General features: G+C 42.1%; 1 protein-coding gene across 3 annotated transcripts in view; it reads right to left on the bottom strand.

The window, feature by feature from the left end:
- SLIT3 (slit guidance ligand 3) overlaps positions 1-17,098 on the bottom strand; it is a 525,769-nt gene that overhangs the window by 11,070 nt on the left and 497,601 nt on the right. For all 3 annotated transcript variants that reach the window (XM_026858170.1, XM_026858169.1, XM_026858168.1), the window contains 2 exons: positions 14,486-14,726; positions 12,017-12,147 (listed from right to left, as the gene is read on the bottom strand). In XM_026858170.1, coding sequence (XP_026713971.1) covers positions 12,017-12,147; positions 14,486-14,726 — 372 coding nt within the window. The remainder of the gene's footprint in view (positions 1-12,016; positions 12,148-14,485; positions 14,727-17,098) is intronic.

Consider the following 17,098-nt stretch of genomic DNA (forward strand, 5'->3'; position numbering starts at 1 on the left):
GGCCGCGAGCGAGAGCCCCGGGCGCAGGTTTGTTTGGGCTGGCAGCTCGGAACCCGGCGTGTCCCACACCTGCCAGCTGCCCTGGCATCGCCCAGCTCCTTCCCTTCTGCACAGGTCTTCGTGCTTTATGGTAAATAACACAGTATGTCCGAGCACAGCAAGGGACAGGGAAAAGGAGCTGAAGGAAGAAGCCAACGGGCCACTAGATCTGAGCCAGCGGCTTTTCTCTGGGCACTACCAAACCAAGGCCTGGCTTTGGAGGTTTTTCCAAGCTATTAAACATGACAGTCATGAATTTTTAGCCAACTCCCAACTGCAGTGTTTAGGGCCACCACCACTGGATATTATATAGTTTATAATCTTGAAAAATGGGAGGAATTATGTTTGAAGTGTAAACATTTTAAGTGTAAGCAAGGATTTTCAGGAACTCAATAACTAAACTTGCTAAGAAGCAGTAAAAGGATTCAAAAGACCAGCTTTATATTACACAGAAAGATTCTTCAGGGCGCAGGAACTGCTTCTGGTACTGCCCTAAGCAGTGAGGTGAGGGCCTGCCCATCAGACATCTCATGGATATATTCACAGTCTCCTCCACACCTTGGCTTGAGCCTTATTACAAACCTGATGCTGAGAAACCACTGCAGTTCCCTTCCAAGCATAATCACCTCTGCTCCCTCAAAGTGTGCGGCTCGAGGGGAAGGAAGGAAGCAACGCGCAGCCGCAGGCTGAGGCTTGGCAGGGGTCCTCTGTAGGTGCAGTGCAGGGACAGATCCCGGCTGGAGCCGGGTGCCCCGGGAGCCCCCCGCGTGCAGAGGGCAGCGCCGCCCCGCAGAGCCCTGCCTCCCCAGCCAAGGGGCCACGCTGCTCCCCAACCAGCAGCACCCTTCTCATCTCCATTGCACTCATCTTTTCACAGCCCAGGTTACGTCTTGCACGATCCATTACATTGCTTTCATCAAGGTTACGCTCACTGAGAGCTGGCCAAGGCATCTGATCAGATTTGTCCAAAGAAAGGAAAATACTCGGCATGTGCAGAGAGCCCAGCTTGCAAAGCTCATGAGAAGGCCCTGGGCCTAGCACCTTCTGTTCCCTCTGTGCCCAGGCGGGAAGCTCGGAGCTGCCCTCACAGGGAAGGGAGGTCACTAGAGAGGGCTCTATGAAAGTGTCATTAAAATTTCATATTGCAGGGAGCTGGCCTCAAATGTCAGAGCAATTTCAGCAAGATGAGCCAACAGAACCACTGCACAGGGCACACTGCACACAGGCCATGGACGTGGCCTCTGCTGGGGGCTTAGACTCCACAACACAAAGAAATGAAAGGAAAGGGATGTGTATTAATGCATAAACCCCCAGGAAATATATGAAAGAACTGATTTCCACTCTCATTTTTGATCTACTTTTCTTTTCCTCTGTTTTCTTTCCCCTCTACTCCAGCCCCAAGCACACACAGATGTTATAAACACTGACTCCCCTTGCTCTAATACCCATGAGAGATTTAGAGCTGAGAAACTATAAATATGCCAGTGAACAGAAATGCATTAAAGGATTAAAGTGTTCAATTTGAACTTGTAAAATTTGGGCTTTGGGTTTAGTTTTTTTCACTGACATGGAATATACCTTTAGTGAAGACAGCAGAGAACAGCAGGGCAGAGAAGTCAAAAACAAAAATAGCTTTAAGTATCACAGCAAACCATGTCACTGAGGAAACGTATAACCATCAATTATGCAAATGAGGACATCAATTCATTAGCTACAGTCTCCAGCTTTTCCTGACCTCTGTCTTAATGGGGACATGCCTCATTTGAAGCACAGAACAAAGCAAACACAAGGATGGTAAGTGACTGGGGAGTGAAGGCCACGGGGAATACTGAACTTATATAATCTCTGAAAACATTTGAAGTAGAAGGGAATAAGCAGAAATACATGTCCAAAAGGGCTTAAGGAGGTCACAGCATATGGGAAGAGCAAGCACCAGACAAGAGGTACCAAAATCAAGAAACACAAGGTGAGAGCTGCAGGGAACTGCATCAAGGTGTTAGCAATTTGGGAGCTGTGAAACCCATACTGTGCCAGGTTGACTTCAGGAATCAGTGGTGATAAGTTTTTCACCTTTCCAAGCTATAGTTACCTCCTGCCCTTAGTTCCAGTTATAATCAGTCCTTGGCCTAAAATAGATTTAAACTTCTCCATGGCAACAAAGGCAAAATCATAACTGGAGTAGTGTTTGCGCTACCTCTACAATAACATATCACTTCAAGCACTAACATCTTCAGACGTCAAATAAAAACCACATGTTGAGAAAAGAGTATGCAAAATGCTAATGAAACACAAGACTAGGGACATAAGAGGTGAAAGAGATATATTAAAGCACTCAAGTTCACTTTCAGCTTAAAATATACAGTCTTTTGTTATGTTCAATCCTGTTTTACATGACTCAAGCGTTAGGTCTCCTAGGCTTGAGAGCACTCGATATTAAGATTTTTTTCCTTGATCCCTCCACTTTCATTTGCTTGGTTTTATATCTCTTCTCCTACTTACAACTCTGTAGACCACCCAGATAAACCATCTCTCTCTTCTTGGTGTTTACAGCCCTTAAACACTGGCAGCTGATTACCGTATCTCCCTTAATGATCGTTTGGCCAGGCTATGCATATCTAATTTCCAGTCATAATTCAATTCCTACAGCACCCCTGCCAACAGTGAAAGTTATTGTATTACAGACCTTCTAAGGGAAAAGCAAGGACCTTTTTTATACCCCTGCAACATGCAATTAACACAATCCTGACCCCTTTTCCTAGATTATTCATAAAAGGGTCAGATTCATGGCCAGGGTAAACACTCCTCATTTGCAGTGAATTCTCACAGTGTCCCTGACACGGGCAAGGGGTCTGACACCTCCCTCCAGCCCCACTGCTGGTCTCCTGCAGTATCACCATGTTTCTGCAGAGCTCAGTACTTCATTCTGCTAACTAAGAATTTGTTGAATGCAAACGTCATGGCAGTCAGAGCAGCTTGAATGAACTCTTCAGGTCCAAGGCCTCTCCTGAATGACAGATCACTGTGTTTCTGCCCTCCCTTCTTACTCCACTAGCATGAGTTTGCACGTCACGGCACACAGCGTGTTGTGGTGCAATGAGCTATTGCATCTCGGTATCTTTACTGTAACACGCACCATACAACATAACAAACCCAGCAAATACGGGGCGTAAAAACAAACACATATAGCATTCTGCAGTGCTATTGGAACTCATTAAATCAGTTATTCTCAAGAGAAAAATGACACTGCTAACAGCACAGAGGAAGGTGGGCGCTGGCGCAGGAGCAGGGCCGGTGACGGCACCAGTGCCATGTCCTCCCTGGTGAGGGGGCAGGGCCCTGTGTGCCCAGTGGCGGGGCACACACCAGGACGTGCTGCAGCACAGCCCCCTCACGGGACACGGTGCTTGGGTTTGCTTTATAGCACCAGATTGAAAACACCTCTGCTGTGCAGCTGGATATCAAACTTCAGGTTCTGATGAGGAAATCCATGAAGTGTCTTCACAGAGTCATTTCATTTGGGGCAGACTTTAAACCATCTATCCCCTTTTCAGCTCTGGAAAATATGAAGGTATCTGCCCTTTAGCAGCAGGAACCAGGGCCACTACAGAATACAATTAAAAGAGCTTCCAATTAGAATGACAGAGAATGATGAGTTTTATCTAAAACTGGAGGCTAAGCCCCAAGAAAAAACAAGGTGTGTCTATTTAGAAACCTGATGCATGGTCAGGAAATTAAATTGTTTCCACCTCATCTATGGCAACATACCTACAGTAGTGCTGCTCCTTCCACAAAAATAAACAAGATCTATTACTATTTGACAACTTATTGGGACATGCTGGCAAATGCAGAGCTGTGGGTCAAATTTCTACACTAGGAAGAAGCTCTGAAATGACTGTTCCCAGAACCCTGCCGCACCTCCGTGACCACCCTCAGTGCCAGTTCTGCGAGCACTTCTAACAGAGACCCTATCTACTGAATCCAGAGCCCGACGCTTGGTATAGATGGGATATTAATCTATCACACATGGTACACATCTGAACTTCGTGTTAGTCATTGTGTTTACAAGAAATTTGCAGGCAGAAAAAAATAAACATGTTACATTAGGTTGCTACAAGTTGTAAGGAAAAAACCCTCACAGTTCAAGACATGAGTCAGTCATTAGTGCATACAAGTTTATAAAGTCATTTTGACCATGATTAGGTTTATTCCATCACTGTCTATTATGAGAATACTTCAATCTTCCTCTGATGCAATCAGCATTAACTGACTTTGGCAATTTACTATGGACTAATGAAGCAAGAAAATACCTTTTAAAATACATTTGCACACCTTTCTCTTAGTTACTCACTGGAAACAGAGTTCAGCACCACAAGAGCATGTTTCCAACATGCAGAAACCAAGTTGATGGCTCAGAAGGTGGACTAACATCAGCTCTAATTTACAGGGGTTCAGGAGCTGCCAGGACCACTCTGATGGCTTCACTGATGCTTTCATTAGAAGAGACAGTGAGGCCATGTTACAGACAAACTAATGACTAAATCAAGTTATCTGCTGGGGTGGAAGAAATAGTTCTTAGTTCACAGTTACTTTTGGTTTGGCTGGGCAGTTTAAGGCTTGAGCTGAACTGGCTAAAACTCAACCCAGCTGCTAACTTAAACAAACAGGGGAAAAACCTTCATTTATAATGTGAGTTTTTGCATTTTCAGCAGCAATTTTCTTTTGATGATAGAGATATATTAATTTTAGTTATAGTCAAATCACCGTAGAGAACAACTTTTGACTTCACCATTCATTTTTACATAAACCTAAGACTACTTTGAACATGAAAACCAGCAAGTACCTGCAAGGCACTGAGCTACTTCTAGAGTTTAGTAGACCTTCAAGAGCAAACATCTTCCTTCTTAATGCTCTTGAAAATACATAATGGTATTAAATGAATGGTTAACGCTCCCCACCGTAAAGTAAAATGTCCTAACTTTGAAGGATTTGCTTCCCATCTTTAGGCATAATCCTCTGAGGTGTCCAATATAATCTGGAGAGTGAGGAGCTGCATAGGGCTGGTATGCTGTGAGGTTAGACTCTAACTAGAGGCTGAACCCAGACTAACACAGTGATTAATCCTGTGTGTTGCCCCCTCCCTGCTTTTGTTTAGTTATGAACTATCCCTATCTCATCACCTCTCATTTCTTCTTGGGATTAATATTGGTATCTTGTTGGCTTCATTACATTTTTATTATTACTCTGTGTTGAAAGAAATAGGCATTATAATGTTATTGTAGTAAAGGTACATGTACATGTGTGTACTGCACTCCTCTGTTTTGCTAAACTCTTCCTAAAAGGCTGCTGATCAACAAAGCAACCAGTGGGGATGGACACAGCATATCTGCTCCAGCTTCCTTTGAATCCCATTCAGCTGGGAGAGAGCTGCGGGAGATAGAGGTGGAGTGGGGTAGAGGACAGACCAGCTTGTGGGTGACTGGTTTAGAAAACATCAAATCAATTAACAAAATACCCAGACTACTGACAACTTGCTTGTATGTTGTCTATGCATTAAAGCCAGCACAGTCTGTGTAAAGTGATTTGGGGGGAGGAAGACTGTCTTCTGCCACCTGCTTGAAGTTGATTTGGGTCTGCAGCAGTATTATAACTTTTTAAAAAACAATGATAAAGGTGACAGTGATGGAGTAGATGGCCACATTCCTAATCAAAAGGATACAAATAACATCTCTGTTTTGACTTCAAATGGTCATAATCCAAGTTAATTCAAAAAATGAGTTAAAATGGCATGAAACCCTTTGTGGCAGAGGAGCAGCTACTGTTTATTGCTTTCACAGACTGTGGTGTAAGTCCTCCAAAATTCAATGGTGAGTGCTGAGGGAAAGACAAAGACAAGCATGTGCCTGCCTCAGTCATGGGTTTTCGGGCAAGTCAGCAGCCCGTGCCCACTGGCAGCACCCGTGTGTGCTGGTGCAGCCCAACCTCTGTTGACTGGGGATGTCTGAGTGCAACTTCGACCAACAGCTCCAAATTTTTGGCCCTGAAGAAGGTGACCTGGGACACAGAGAAAGTAACTTCTATTTTTGTCACTACCACAGGGCAAGTGGCTTCAGATGACCTATTCCTAACTTCCCATACCTGGTACACAGACACGCCACCACCCACTTGCTTTATGAAACACCCCACACATATGCGTAAGGTTAGAAATAAAGCTGTGGGTCTGCAGCACAGTGTTTCTGGGTACTCAGATATTATGCTGAAGAGAATGAGCTTGGGCAAGGAGAGAGGAGAGAGGTGAGAAACTATCATTCATTCTTGCAAGAGATACTGAAGAGATTTACAAAGAAAAAAAATTAATTCAGCTTAACAAGATTTTGCCTGCTAAGTCCTCAGGCAGCCTGAAGGACAAAACTTTACCCTTCTTAAGCTTCATCTTAGCAGAAGAAAGTTTCTGAATTTCATGAAAGCAAATATTTGGTTCTGAACCTAATGATAAAAGTTAGATGATATTTTAAGGTCTTGGCCTTACAGTTTCACTGTACTACTACAGAAAAATCCAAGAAAAACTAGGGAAATGCAGTGCTTGTAGTGTGACAAGAACTCACAGACTTGTCTTTTTTTGTCCCATTTAAATACACCAGAGCCCTTTATAAAGCCACAGAATAATTCTTCTGTCCTTTGCCTTGGCTCATGCAAGATGTATAAGCACATTCAAATTTTACAACTTCTACTGTGCAGGTCAGAGATTAATACTGGTTTCTTTCATTATATTTGATGCAAAATCCCTAAGGAGTACCTGAAAAATAAGAGTGTGTCATAGAGAGAATAAAATGAATTGCAAATATGCAGAATTGTTAAGAGCTTCAGTGATGTCTCATAGAAATTCCTGCAAAACAGTCTATTTAGGGACCATCCAGAAGTATCAAACAGGAATCCCACCAGGGACAGCACAGCACCGCTGCAGACCATGAAGGTATTAGGAAGAAAAGGGCCAGTCATGCAGTGAGCTCTGCCAAGAGACTTTTGGTGAAAACTGGGTTTGACAAGCTCTAATAATGATCCTAAGCATAATTAATGCTTTCACTCCTCCAGCACATTCCTCCCTGGAAGGCAGTGAATTAATAGTGAAGCCTCCCAGGCTTCTTGCAGATAAGCAGTTGCAGCTAAAGAGAGGCAAAAATCCCCTCTCCTATAACTTTGAAGATGTGGAAGTTCTTCCATCACCAAAGCAACTGTTCAAACTCAGCACCAGAAGAGCGGAGAAATCTATGAGATCTGAGTAGAGGTCCAAAGTTCAGGAGTGGCACGGCCAGGGGCCGTTGGTGGACAGGGAGTGCCGGTGGCCACTCAGGCGGCTCCTGGGCTCCGGCCGCCAAGGGCAGAGGCTGAGGGACGTGGAGTGGATCAGGCAGCCTGCAAATGCTGCCGGGGCAAGAGCCTTCTGCTGCTCCACAGCCTGCAGGGAGAAGGAAACTCACCCTCCAGAGACCCGCAGGACATTTCTGAAATGCTTCTATTTTCTGTACTTTTTGTGCACAGAGGACCAGATTTAATTTATCATCCTACAGTCATCACTTATGAGGCAGATACAGTAAGAATTCAAGGTCCCTTATTTCGGACCATTAGCTTTAGCCACAAGAACATCCATATATGCGATATTAGAAATAGCCAGACCATGAGAACTACATGATACAATCTGTAAGAAATATTTTTAATGATATAGCATTTTTGAAAACAGATTATGCAAGGATACTTTTAAGAGGAATTATAATGTAATTTGGGTGTAGCTCTGCAGAAAGACAAATACAATGAATTCTTATGTTTTCCTAACTGCCTCCTTTCTCAATGCTGTCAGGAAGCCTGCACGAAAACATGATTTTACACCAATGATATTTGCATCTTGCTCTTTACCAGGTACAACAGTCTGTATGCAACATGGCAATCTAGGAACTCTGGAGGGAATTACATCAGTAGTTTGTGTCAAATTGCTATTTTTCATTTATATTAGGAAGGATTAATTTAGCATCCAAATCAATATGACTGTGTAATAACATAAAACCTATCAGAAAAAAAATACAAGTAAGGTCTTATCTCTGGTTCAAGAAACAGATGTAGGAAAAAAGACTGAAAATAGGAAGCTCTCCCTGTGGAATGCAGTTAAACAGATATCCCTATCAATGGCTGATTGCTGAAACTACAGAATTACATGCTCTTTGTTAATTCAAACTTTTAACAATTGGAGCATGGTGGTAAATAAAAGCAACGCATTCTTCATCAGTTGGTATCTTTAAATTAAGGTGGGGTATCTGTGTAAGAGATTTACTTTGTTAACAGAACTCGCTGTTGTCTCAGTGCTAAGTACTGTCAGGGCATGGAAGAATAACTTTCACCAGTGCAGAAACCAGGAGGTCAATAAAGCACTCAGAAACACGATTTCTGTTCTTATTTGTGCATCTACAGAATAAAAGAAACAACAAGGAGGAATCCCACTTCAAAAATGGATCTTTTGTAAGATGTTTGCTATGATGTCCACGAAACCATTATTGTGCAGCTTACAGTGAGGAGTTCCAATAACAAAGAATCAGCTTTTCTTTTAAAAGGGTGAGTACAATCATTGCATACTCATGCATTAACTTGTATTTCTTTCTAACCTGATGATAAATGACAATGTATTTTAGGTAGTCTTCCACTGGACATTTGCTGACCTTTATCTGTCTGGAATGAAGAAAAAGTCCAATGTCAACTTTAACCTTTCTATCCAAACATACCATAGGAATGAAAACATATAAAGCAAATCTGAATGTACAGCAAGTTAATCTTGGGCTTTTCTAGACTAGCTTTGTACTGCAGTTCTACTTCAGTCTGCTCAAAGGAGCGATTAACATACAGGAACGTGTCCACTCCAATAGCCAGAGACAACCTGCCTTCACAGAGCAGACAAAATGAACTGCTCTTTCCCGTCGTGCCTGCAAGCTGCCACTCTGCCACATCCCTGCTCGCAGTCTCCTACTATAGTTTTGCAAAGCGAGGCCACCTGCAGAATACACTGCAACAGTAAGTTCAGAGCACACACACCACATGACTGGTAGAAACCTTCACCCTGGCTGTATACTAAGGGGCTGGGGGAGAGTTTTGCCATGTTACGCACTGCATACTTCATCCTTCCAGCACCCATCTGCTGAATACTGCTGAAAACTACCACCAGGTATGCCTTACCCCCTGCTGGCTTTCCAACCAGTCTGACAACAGTTTTAATCTTATCCATAGAGGATATTACATGTATTAACCAAGCCCTTTGCTAATTTTACTGGTTTTAAATGCTATTAATAAAACATCATGAAGACTCTGATGAAGAATTATATAGTGTGCCAATGACTTCCCATATCCCGTCATGGGAGTACCTGAGATAGCCAACAAAACATCTCAGTTACTACACAGGACCAGGTCAGTTCTAAATTTCCTGCAGCTGTAGCTGGCACAGTTCCCACCAGGCAGTATTTTAAGGCCTCCTCCTCTTTTGGCAGACTCTTCTGACAAGAAACAAGAGCCCAAGCACTGCTCATTTCTTCTGAGAAGTGGACCTCTTTGGAGGATAGCAGAGCCTGACATTGCCCGTGAAAACTAATCTAATAGTCAACAGAGCTTCTCAAAGGCAAAGAGTCCACATTTGCTGAGATTGAGATTTAAATGAGGCATCTAAACAAGACAGCAAGAAGTAGGCAATAGAGAAGGCAGACTGTTTTACCAATGGTGAGGCTAAGATCTGGATGCTACAGGTTCTCCTAGTAACCTTATTTTTAATGAAAAATGAAAAATTGTAGAAATTGCAGAAAAAAGTTCCCCAAATTCTTAACATTTAGGCAAGATACATCACACTGAATCAGCTATTAATTTAATCAAAATGCAAGTTAGGAGACAATGCAATTAAAAGTACAGATAAACTCATGGGACCCAGTACCAGGTATAAAAGGACTTTCCCTAGAGAAAGCCTCTAAAACATCCAGAAGGTATTAGTGACACAACTTAGAAATTATGGCCAATGCCTGAGTAATGGAAATGATTGACCATTGTCCAAGCTACTAAAGGAAATGGGGGATTTTCCATTATTTGGTGTTTTCCTGTCAGTGCCAAGCTGGAAGTCACATCTTAGCCAAACAGAGCTTATGCTTTAGCTAAAAGTCAAACAGGATATACAGGGAGGTCAAACCAGATCCACTCATGCCTTCTACCCTAAATCCTATGACTGTAAGGAGAGGAGAGGGTTTCCTCCCCCTTTCTCAGCCCTTAAGGAAAACAAGTCTTTTAATCTATTTAGAGGCCCTTTTTGACATTCTTTAGCTGCAATTTTTCTCAATCAACCTAATCTTTTCCCATCAAGCTCCATGCTAATCCCATTTTGCTCCACTCCTTAAACTAATAAAAGATTAGAGCGACATTTCAGAAAGGGCATCGTATTAAGCAGCTTCTTTCCCATCTCAACAGATCACACAGTACAAAATGTAGTGAACAGGCCATTAATCTTATGGTAATGAGGTGTCAGTCTGAATGGAGACCTCCTCCTTGATCAATATGAAAGGTGCAGGAATAATGAGGACACTGCTGCTTTCCATCTCTGGCAACTTTGCCAGAAGGCAGCAGATCCATAAAGTGTTGTTGTGATGGTGGCAACAGCTCTTGTCACCACATCGCTCTGCCCTTGACAACGGAGAGCAAGCATCCACGCCGATCGGTCACCCCCTGTGCTGCCCACACATAATGAGCTTTTCCCTCTGTTCTAAATACTGGCATAAAACTGTTTAACAACTTCAGCTTTGGTCTAACATGAAATCAATTAGGATTAGCAGCCACACACAGAGAAATTTTTCACACCTATCCAGCTGGTGAAAATCACTAACAAACTATCTTCTTCATTCCTACAGTGGCCAAGCCATTGCTCTTCCTGGTGACATTCCTGCATTGGTATTATCCATTTTGCTTTTATACAGAAAGAATTTTTTAATTTTCTTAAACAAGTCACCATTCCCCATATGGGAAACTCCCTGGAAGACAAGTGTTACCACCTACTGAGAAAATTTTCCAGAAAAAGTACAAGGCCTGTTCTGACTAGTGATACTTGGTGGCATCCTTTCACTTGCTCTTGTATGATGCTCTTCTTTAAAGAGTGAGGCGGGCTGGGAAATTCAGCTCTTCTGCACACACAGGGCCATGAAACTGCACTGAACCTGAAAGGGCTCCATGTGGTCACAACTGCATGTTTACACTGAATATACTGTGCAACAGGGATTAAAAATAATCAGAAGGGAGAGGGCTGTACAGGAGCAGTGGAAGACATGAGCAGCACATCTCTCATTCCCTGGGAAACATGTCTGTGCACGGGTTTCATTTTTACATTTCCTTTTCTTTCTTGTGACTGATGAGTAAAAACTGTGGGTTTGGTATTCCTGAAAGTCAAGTATCTGAAGGTCAAATTGCCCTATAATTACCTTTGTAATTTGTGATTTTTCATGGTTTGTGTAGTTACTGCTAGTATAGGTGAGAGTTCTTCCAAAAATATTCACCCTGTAGCTGAATTTAGCCATTCTCCTCTCATTTGACACAGTCTAATCCTGCAGTTGCACAGTAACAGTTCTGTCTTAGTACAGTAAATTAATGCTAAATATCAACATCAAAGAAACTGATTATTTGGAACTATTCGAAGGACAACATTCACCAGAAATGAAATTGTTACAGTAGATGAGAAAACACATTTTTCTGCAATCACAGTAGGACACAGTATCACTGCTATTGCCAATAAATGCCAGTTTTAAACTATGCAGCCTCTAGTTAAGTGTTTATTCTGATTTTTTTACTGAATTATATACATAAAAGAAATACCTTGGAGTAAAAATAAACAGATCTTCTTCCATGTGCATTTCTTAGAAAAATCCTTCCTCTCCATCCTTTTGGAAAGCAACTGTCTTGGTAAAGCAAAGCTATTTACCTGTATACTGTGGTAGGTGGAGAATTCAGTGTGTCATAGATGAGCCTAACATGTCCTTGGTACAACTCCAGAGCCAAAGGATCATTGTCTCCTTTGTATAATAAGATGCCATTGTCCTTGTCTGTTGCTACCTGTGAAACATTAATAACCAGGTAAGGTTGCTTGAGAATGATTAAAAAAGAAATAAACCTATATTAAAATCAAACCAAAATCATATATGCAATTAAAATATGATTTAATAAATCATACACATGAGCAACAATGAGAGCGAGAGCCATGAGACACAAAAAGGTCTTGGTGACATTGAGCGAGCTCATATTGAAACAGGTCGGCCTCCCACCAAGGGATGGTTCCCTTGTTTCAGATGAGAACTAGTTTTTAGGAGGTGAAAGCTACAATTGATTTGATCCCTGCCAATAGACTGCTGCTGTATTTTTGGTGACATGTGAATTACTCAGCTACTACTCCAGGTTGAAGTGGAGGTTTAGAAAATCAACTCTGGCAGCAGGTGGAGTGTGTCACAATTGCAAGCAATAGATTTCAGCAGGCACTGATCTGTTCACAGACTTTCTATGAACACAGAGAAGGAACGAAGGACCTGACCCCACATCTACCATAACCATGAGTTATTCACTTAATCCAAGTATTAGCAAGTCATGTTGATTTCAATGGGACATTTAGAGTGAGGAAGGATAGAGTAGCCCTCATCCCTCTAGCTTTGATGTACATCAAAACAAAAAAAAAAAAAAGTCTTGAACACTGAATCAAAACACAAGGACTCCACTTTCCCGGTCTCCCACTCACAAATCCCTATAGTACAAATGAAAACAAAAAGATACAAAACGTGATTTTTGGATACAACCTACCTGTTATTTTCATGGTACATATTTCTTAAGATTTCTTGCTTATTTGTTTGTAATGGCTGTTAAATGCCAAAACTAAACAGTAAGTTTAAAAATTTGTTTGCGTATATATATATATATATATATATTTTTTTTTTTAAATACTATCCTTTTGCCCTTAAAAGATTTTTTTGAGCACTTTTTAATCAGATTTGCTCTATTTGTTCTTAATAATCAATGTTGTATTCTAATTTTAATTTACTAGTGATTAATTACTGGATGCAAGAATAATATGCAGCCTGGGAAACAAGACGTGAGAACATCAACTGCATGTGCTTTCTGTAATAATCAGCTTTATTCCTCAAGCTATGCCTGATGTAATGTGTTTTGTAGACTTAAGAAGACAATGTCCACATTTTCAGCTTTAAATTTGACCTGTGGTGTTTGGAGACTTTGGGGAGCTGTATTTTAGAGTGCCCACATTTTAGAATCTCTTTTGTAATATTAAATAAAAGGGGACTTTGAAGAAAAAAATGGAGATTCAAATATACATGAATCAGCTTAATTTTCATATGAACTGTACACTCAAAATATTAAAGATAAATACTAATTACAGAATTTTTTTGTTAGAATAATCTTTGCAGGAACCACCCTTTAAAAATCTATTCCTAATGAGGAAATTCGGTCCTCTTTTCCATGTTTTGCCATTTGTATTTTAATTACAACCAAATTCCATCAAGTAAGTCTAGAATGTGATTTCCAAGAGTGGAATACAATCTTTTCAAATTGAGAAAATAAATGCAATAAAATAAACATACAGGAATTATTTTTCTTCTTGCATGTTTTGAAATTCTATGCTTCATTTTCAGGATGAATCTAGCATAGAAATAGTCCAGATTAACAATCAGTGGACTAAGAATCATGTCACAGATGTGCTCCACACATCTCTTTATTAGAAAACATATAAAGCTAGAAATTATTCCCTCATTTACTGTGGGATATTAGGGAGTAAAAAATGCAAGTAACTTCCAAATCACTTAAATACCATATTGGACTATTGGACTTAAATACCTTTGATCCACAACCACAAATATCATAATAGTGGCATGTCACCTTTGGTATCTATTTTCCATTGCCTTCTGAACCTTAGACCTTAAACCAAATTTAGGTGTAACTACAGGACTGTAATAAAATCACAGGCCTTTTATCTACTGAATGTGCATGGCAAAAGAGCAAGCAAAATATTGTCTAGAAAGGCCATTTAGAGCAGCCTCTTTTATTTTTGAGTCCTAATATTAAGCACTGTTTTCTACAGGATGAAATTTAATGCTGTAAATCAGAAGGAAGACGGGGAGGTTTCCTGAAGCATCTCTAGTTACATGGTCAGCCTGGGAGTAAGAGAGTGGTGAGATTCCGGAGGCAGGATACGTGCCCACAAGGGCACAGAGGTGCCTTAATTGCTCCTTAACATTTCAATAATTTTAGAGTGGACAACTGGCTCACAAGTTGACTTGGAACTTGGTCAGCATCTTGGCCAGTGAACCCTGTTCCTTCAGAATGAAATACATGTATATGTATTATTGCTTAAAAGTGCACTAGGCTGGCAGCTGATGTTCTGGGTGACTACCTGGAGGGAGATGTTTGCCTGAGGGCGAATTTTGGCTGATGGCAGCTCCACATAGGAATCCTTCCCCACAAAGTTGACTGTGATGAGCTTCTCGCACTTCTGCCCAGCAAAGCCAGCAAGGCAGCGGCACACGGGCTCATGGTGAGCAACGATGCACTGGGCTCCGTTCTGGCACTCGTAGTTATCACATGGGCTTGTCTGGAGAAGAACCATCGGCGGAGGAGTTTCACAGAAAAGTCCACTGTAGAAGGTAAAGAAAAGAAGAAGTGGCCTCAATTGTCACCATTTAAGGAAGAAAACATTTTCAGATGCTGATGTTGTACTACTACTGTGGTACAGCAACTCTGAGATTCAGCTACCATGTGCGGGCTTTACTGTGTGAAAGCTATACAGCATCGTGCTGCGCAGAAATCCCCATGCTGGGTCTGAATGAGCCAGTTCAAGCACCGAAAGCAATTTGTACTGCACATTGCACTGGTTATTTAGCTCTGCAAGGTACAGCAGTCAGTCTAAAATAGCTTCCGTCCCACACTGTGCCGTGCAGAGGTTCCCAGCAAAAACTGGAAGCTACATAAACCCAAACCTGAGATTTTCCCATTGTAGACTTTGTGACTTGAGTCTACTGCTGCTGTTGTAAGGCATGTAAGGGGAAAATCCTCTATTTTTAGTGCTTTTTACAGCCTCCTCACTTCGTTTACTGTATATGAGAGAGTGTATCATCAACAGATCAGCAACTGCTAAAAAGTCTCAGAAGCAATACACTGATACCATACTATTTTCTGGGAAGCTTCCCTGAATTGGTTGCTTCTAACAGCATCAGGATCACTAACTTTATTTTAGCTGGGTTTGTGGTTGGCAGTGTCCTGGATCAGAAAAATGCAAAGGAAAGGGAGCTTGCCCAGAATCAGAGGTCGCTGAAATCCAAATGCCAAATCTGAGTACTTGTGAACTCAGATCATATTCAGATCTGGAGGAAAGTGCTGTGGTTCTGTCTTAACTACATGAGAGGCTGAGCAAAACCCACATGTAGGAACCTCTGACCTCTGAGGCTTGGGCCACATTGCCCAGGAGCAGTGATGGCTCAGGGCCCTGGCTGCCTTCCTGGATTCAGCGTGGCTGCCCACTTCCCACGTTATTGGCTGGAATGACTCAGCTACACGGAAACATTGACACCAGCATAGAAGAGCAGGGAAGACAGAGAAAGTGCAGAAAGCTGCAGTCATCTTTCAGTGATGTCATGTGTCAGACTAAACTGCAAAGTTAAATGAAAAATCTCTGCCCAGTACACCCACTGGGCCTGAGAAATCAATGGGTACTGAAAAGGGGACAGGCCAGGCTCTCTGCCTGGCTGCACATGGTATGCCCCTGAACCTATGCCCCAAATTTCTCATTCCAGCCACTGCCTGAACCCAACAAACCCTTTTTGTACTGATGAGAGAATATAAACTCTTTACATCGAGTTCCATGACTGCTTGAAAATGTGTAGACAGTAAAATGATTAAAAATTGGTAGCTGGTGAGAAGGGAACGTGTGTCAGGCTGTGCTGTGGGGAACGCCGTGGGGATAGCTGCAGCCAGGGCTTGTGGGCTCAGGCTCCTGCACCATCTCTCTGTGTTAGAGGGAATTCACCACGGTGGGGGCAGAAGGCTTGCCAGGAGAGGATTGGGGCAGACCCATTCATGCAGAGAATAACCCATCAGCCCAGTCCTGGAACAGTGAAATCCTGCTTGTCCCACTAGGAATTTCCTGCTGTTCAGGGAGTGCTTTGTGGAATAATAGCACTCTTATAAAAACAAAGAAAAAAATAATTCCAAAAACCTCACTCCTTTGCCAGTAAAGCAGGTGAGACTTGGAAGCTCAGTGAATTTCTAGGCAACCTTCCTAGATACAATTAGAATAGAAACCCAAGCCATTACCCTACAGTAAACAGTACTGATAAAGAATGTGCAAGAACAGCAAACAAAACAGCCGCAATGTACTCAAGACCGATCTTGCTTAGCCACAGAGACCAGAACCTGCTGCCTCTGTAACAGAAGGAAATGGAGACAACTGCTTTCCATTTTACATTTTCTCGTGTGAAATTTTGCAGAGTACCATGGCTCTATCTTTAGCACTGTGTGGAATGAGAGCCCAAACCAGTCCCTGTGCTCCCAACACACACCACTCTCTGGTCTGCCTCCAAGAAACACGAGAGAGAATTACACAACAAAACATGGATGGGTTAAATCCTGAACTGCACCAAAAGCAATGGAGTTGCTCTGCTTCTCTATCATGTCTGAGACGAGACACAGGGTTTTACATTACTACTTTTACAAAAGGCAAACTTGAAGAACGCCTTGAAACATGCAAACATTTGGGATTTGCACTGGGGAGAAGGCCAGAACAGCTCTCCTTTCCACATAGCCACTATACAGCGTGGAATACCCTAACCAGCTTCCTAACTTTGCCCAAATCTATATGGTGGGCTCATACATGGTGATGTGGGTATAGCAAACAAAAACCAGTTCCACAGGAATAAGCATGAGGAGGGTGAAGAACACTGCTGGGGATTTCCAAGGCCTGAAGCACAGAGCTGTGCTGGTCTTTCCCTGTGAGCACGCGCTGCAGGGACCA

Source organism: Athene cunicularia (assembly GCF_003259725.1).
Source record: "Athene cunicularia isolate RWA chromosome 13 unlocalized genomic scaffold, athCun1 chr13_part1, whole genome shotgun sequence".
NCBI lineage: Eukaryota > Metazoa > Chordata > Aves > Strigiformes > Strigidae > Athene > Athene cunicularia.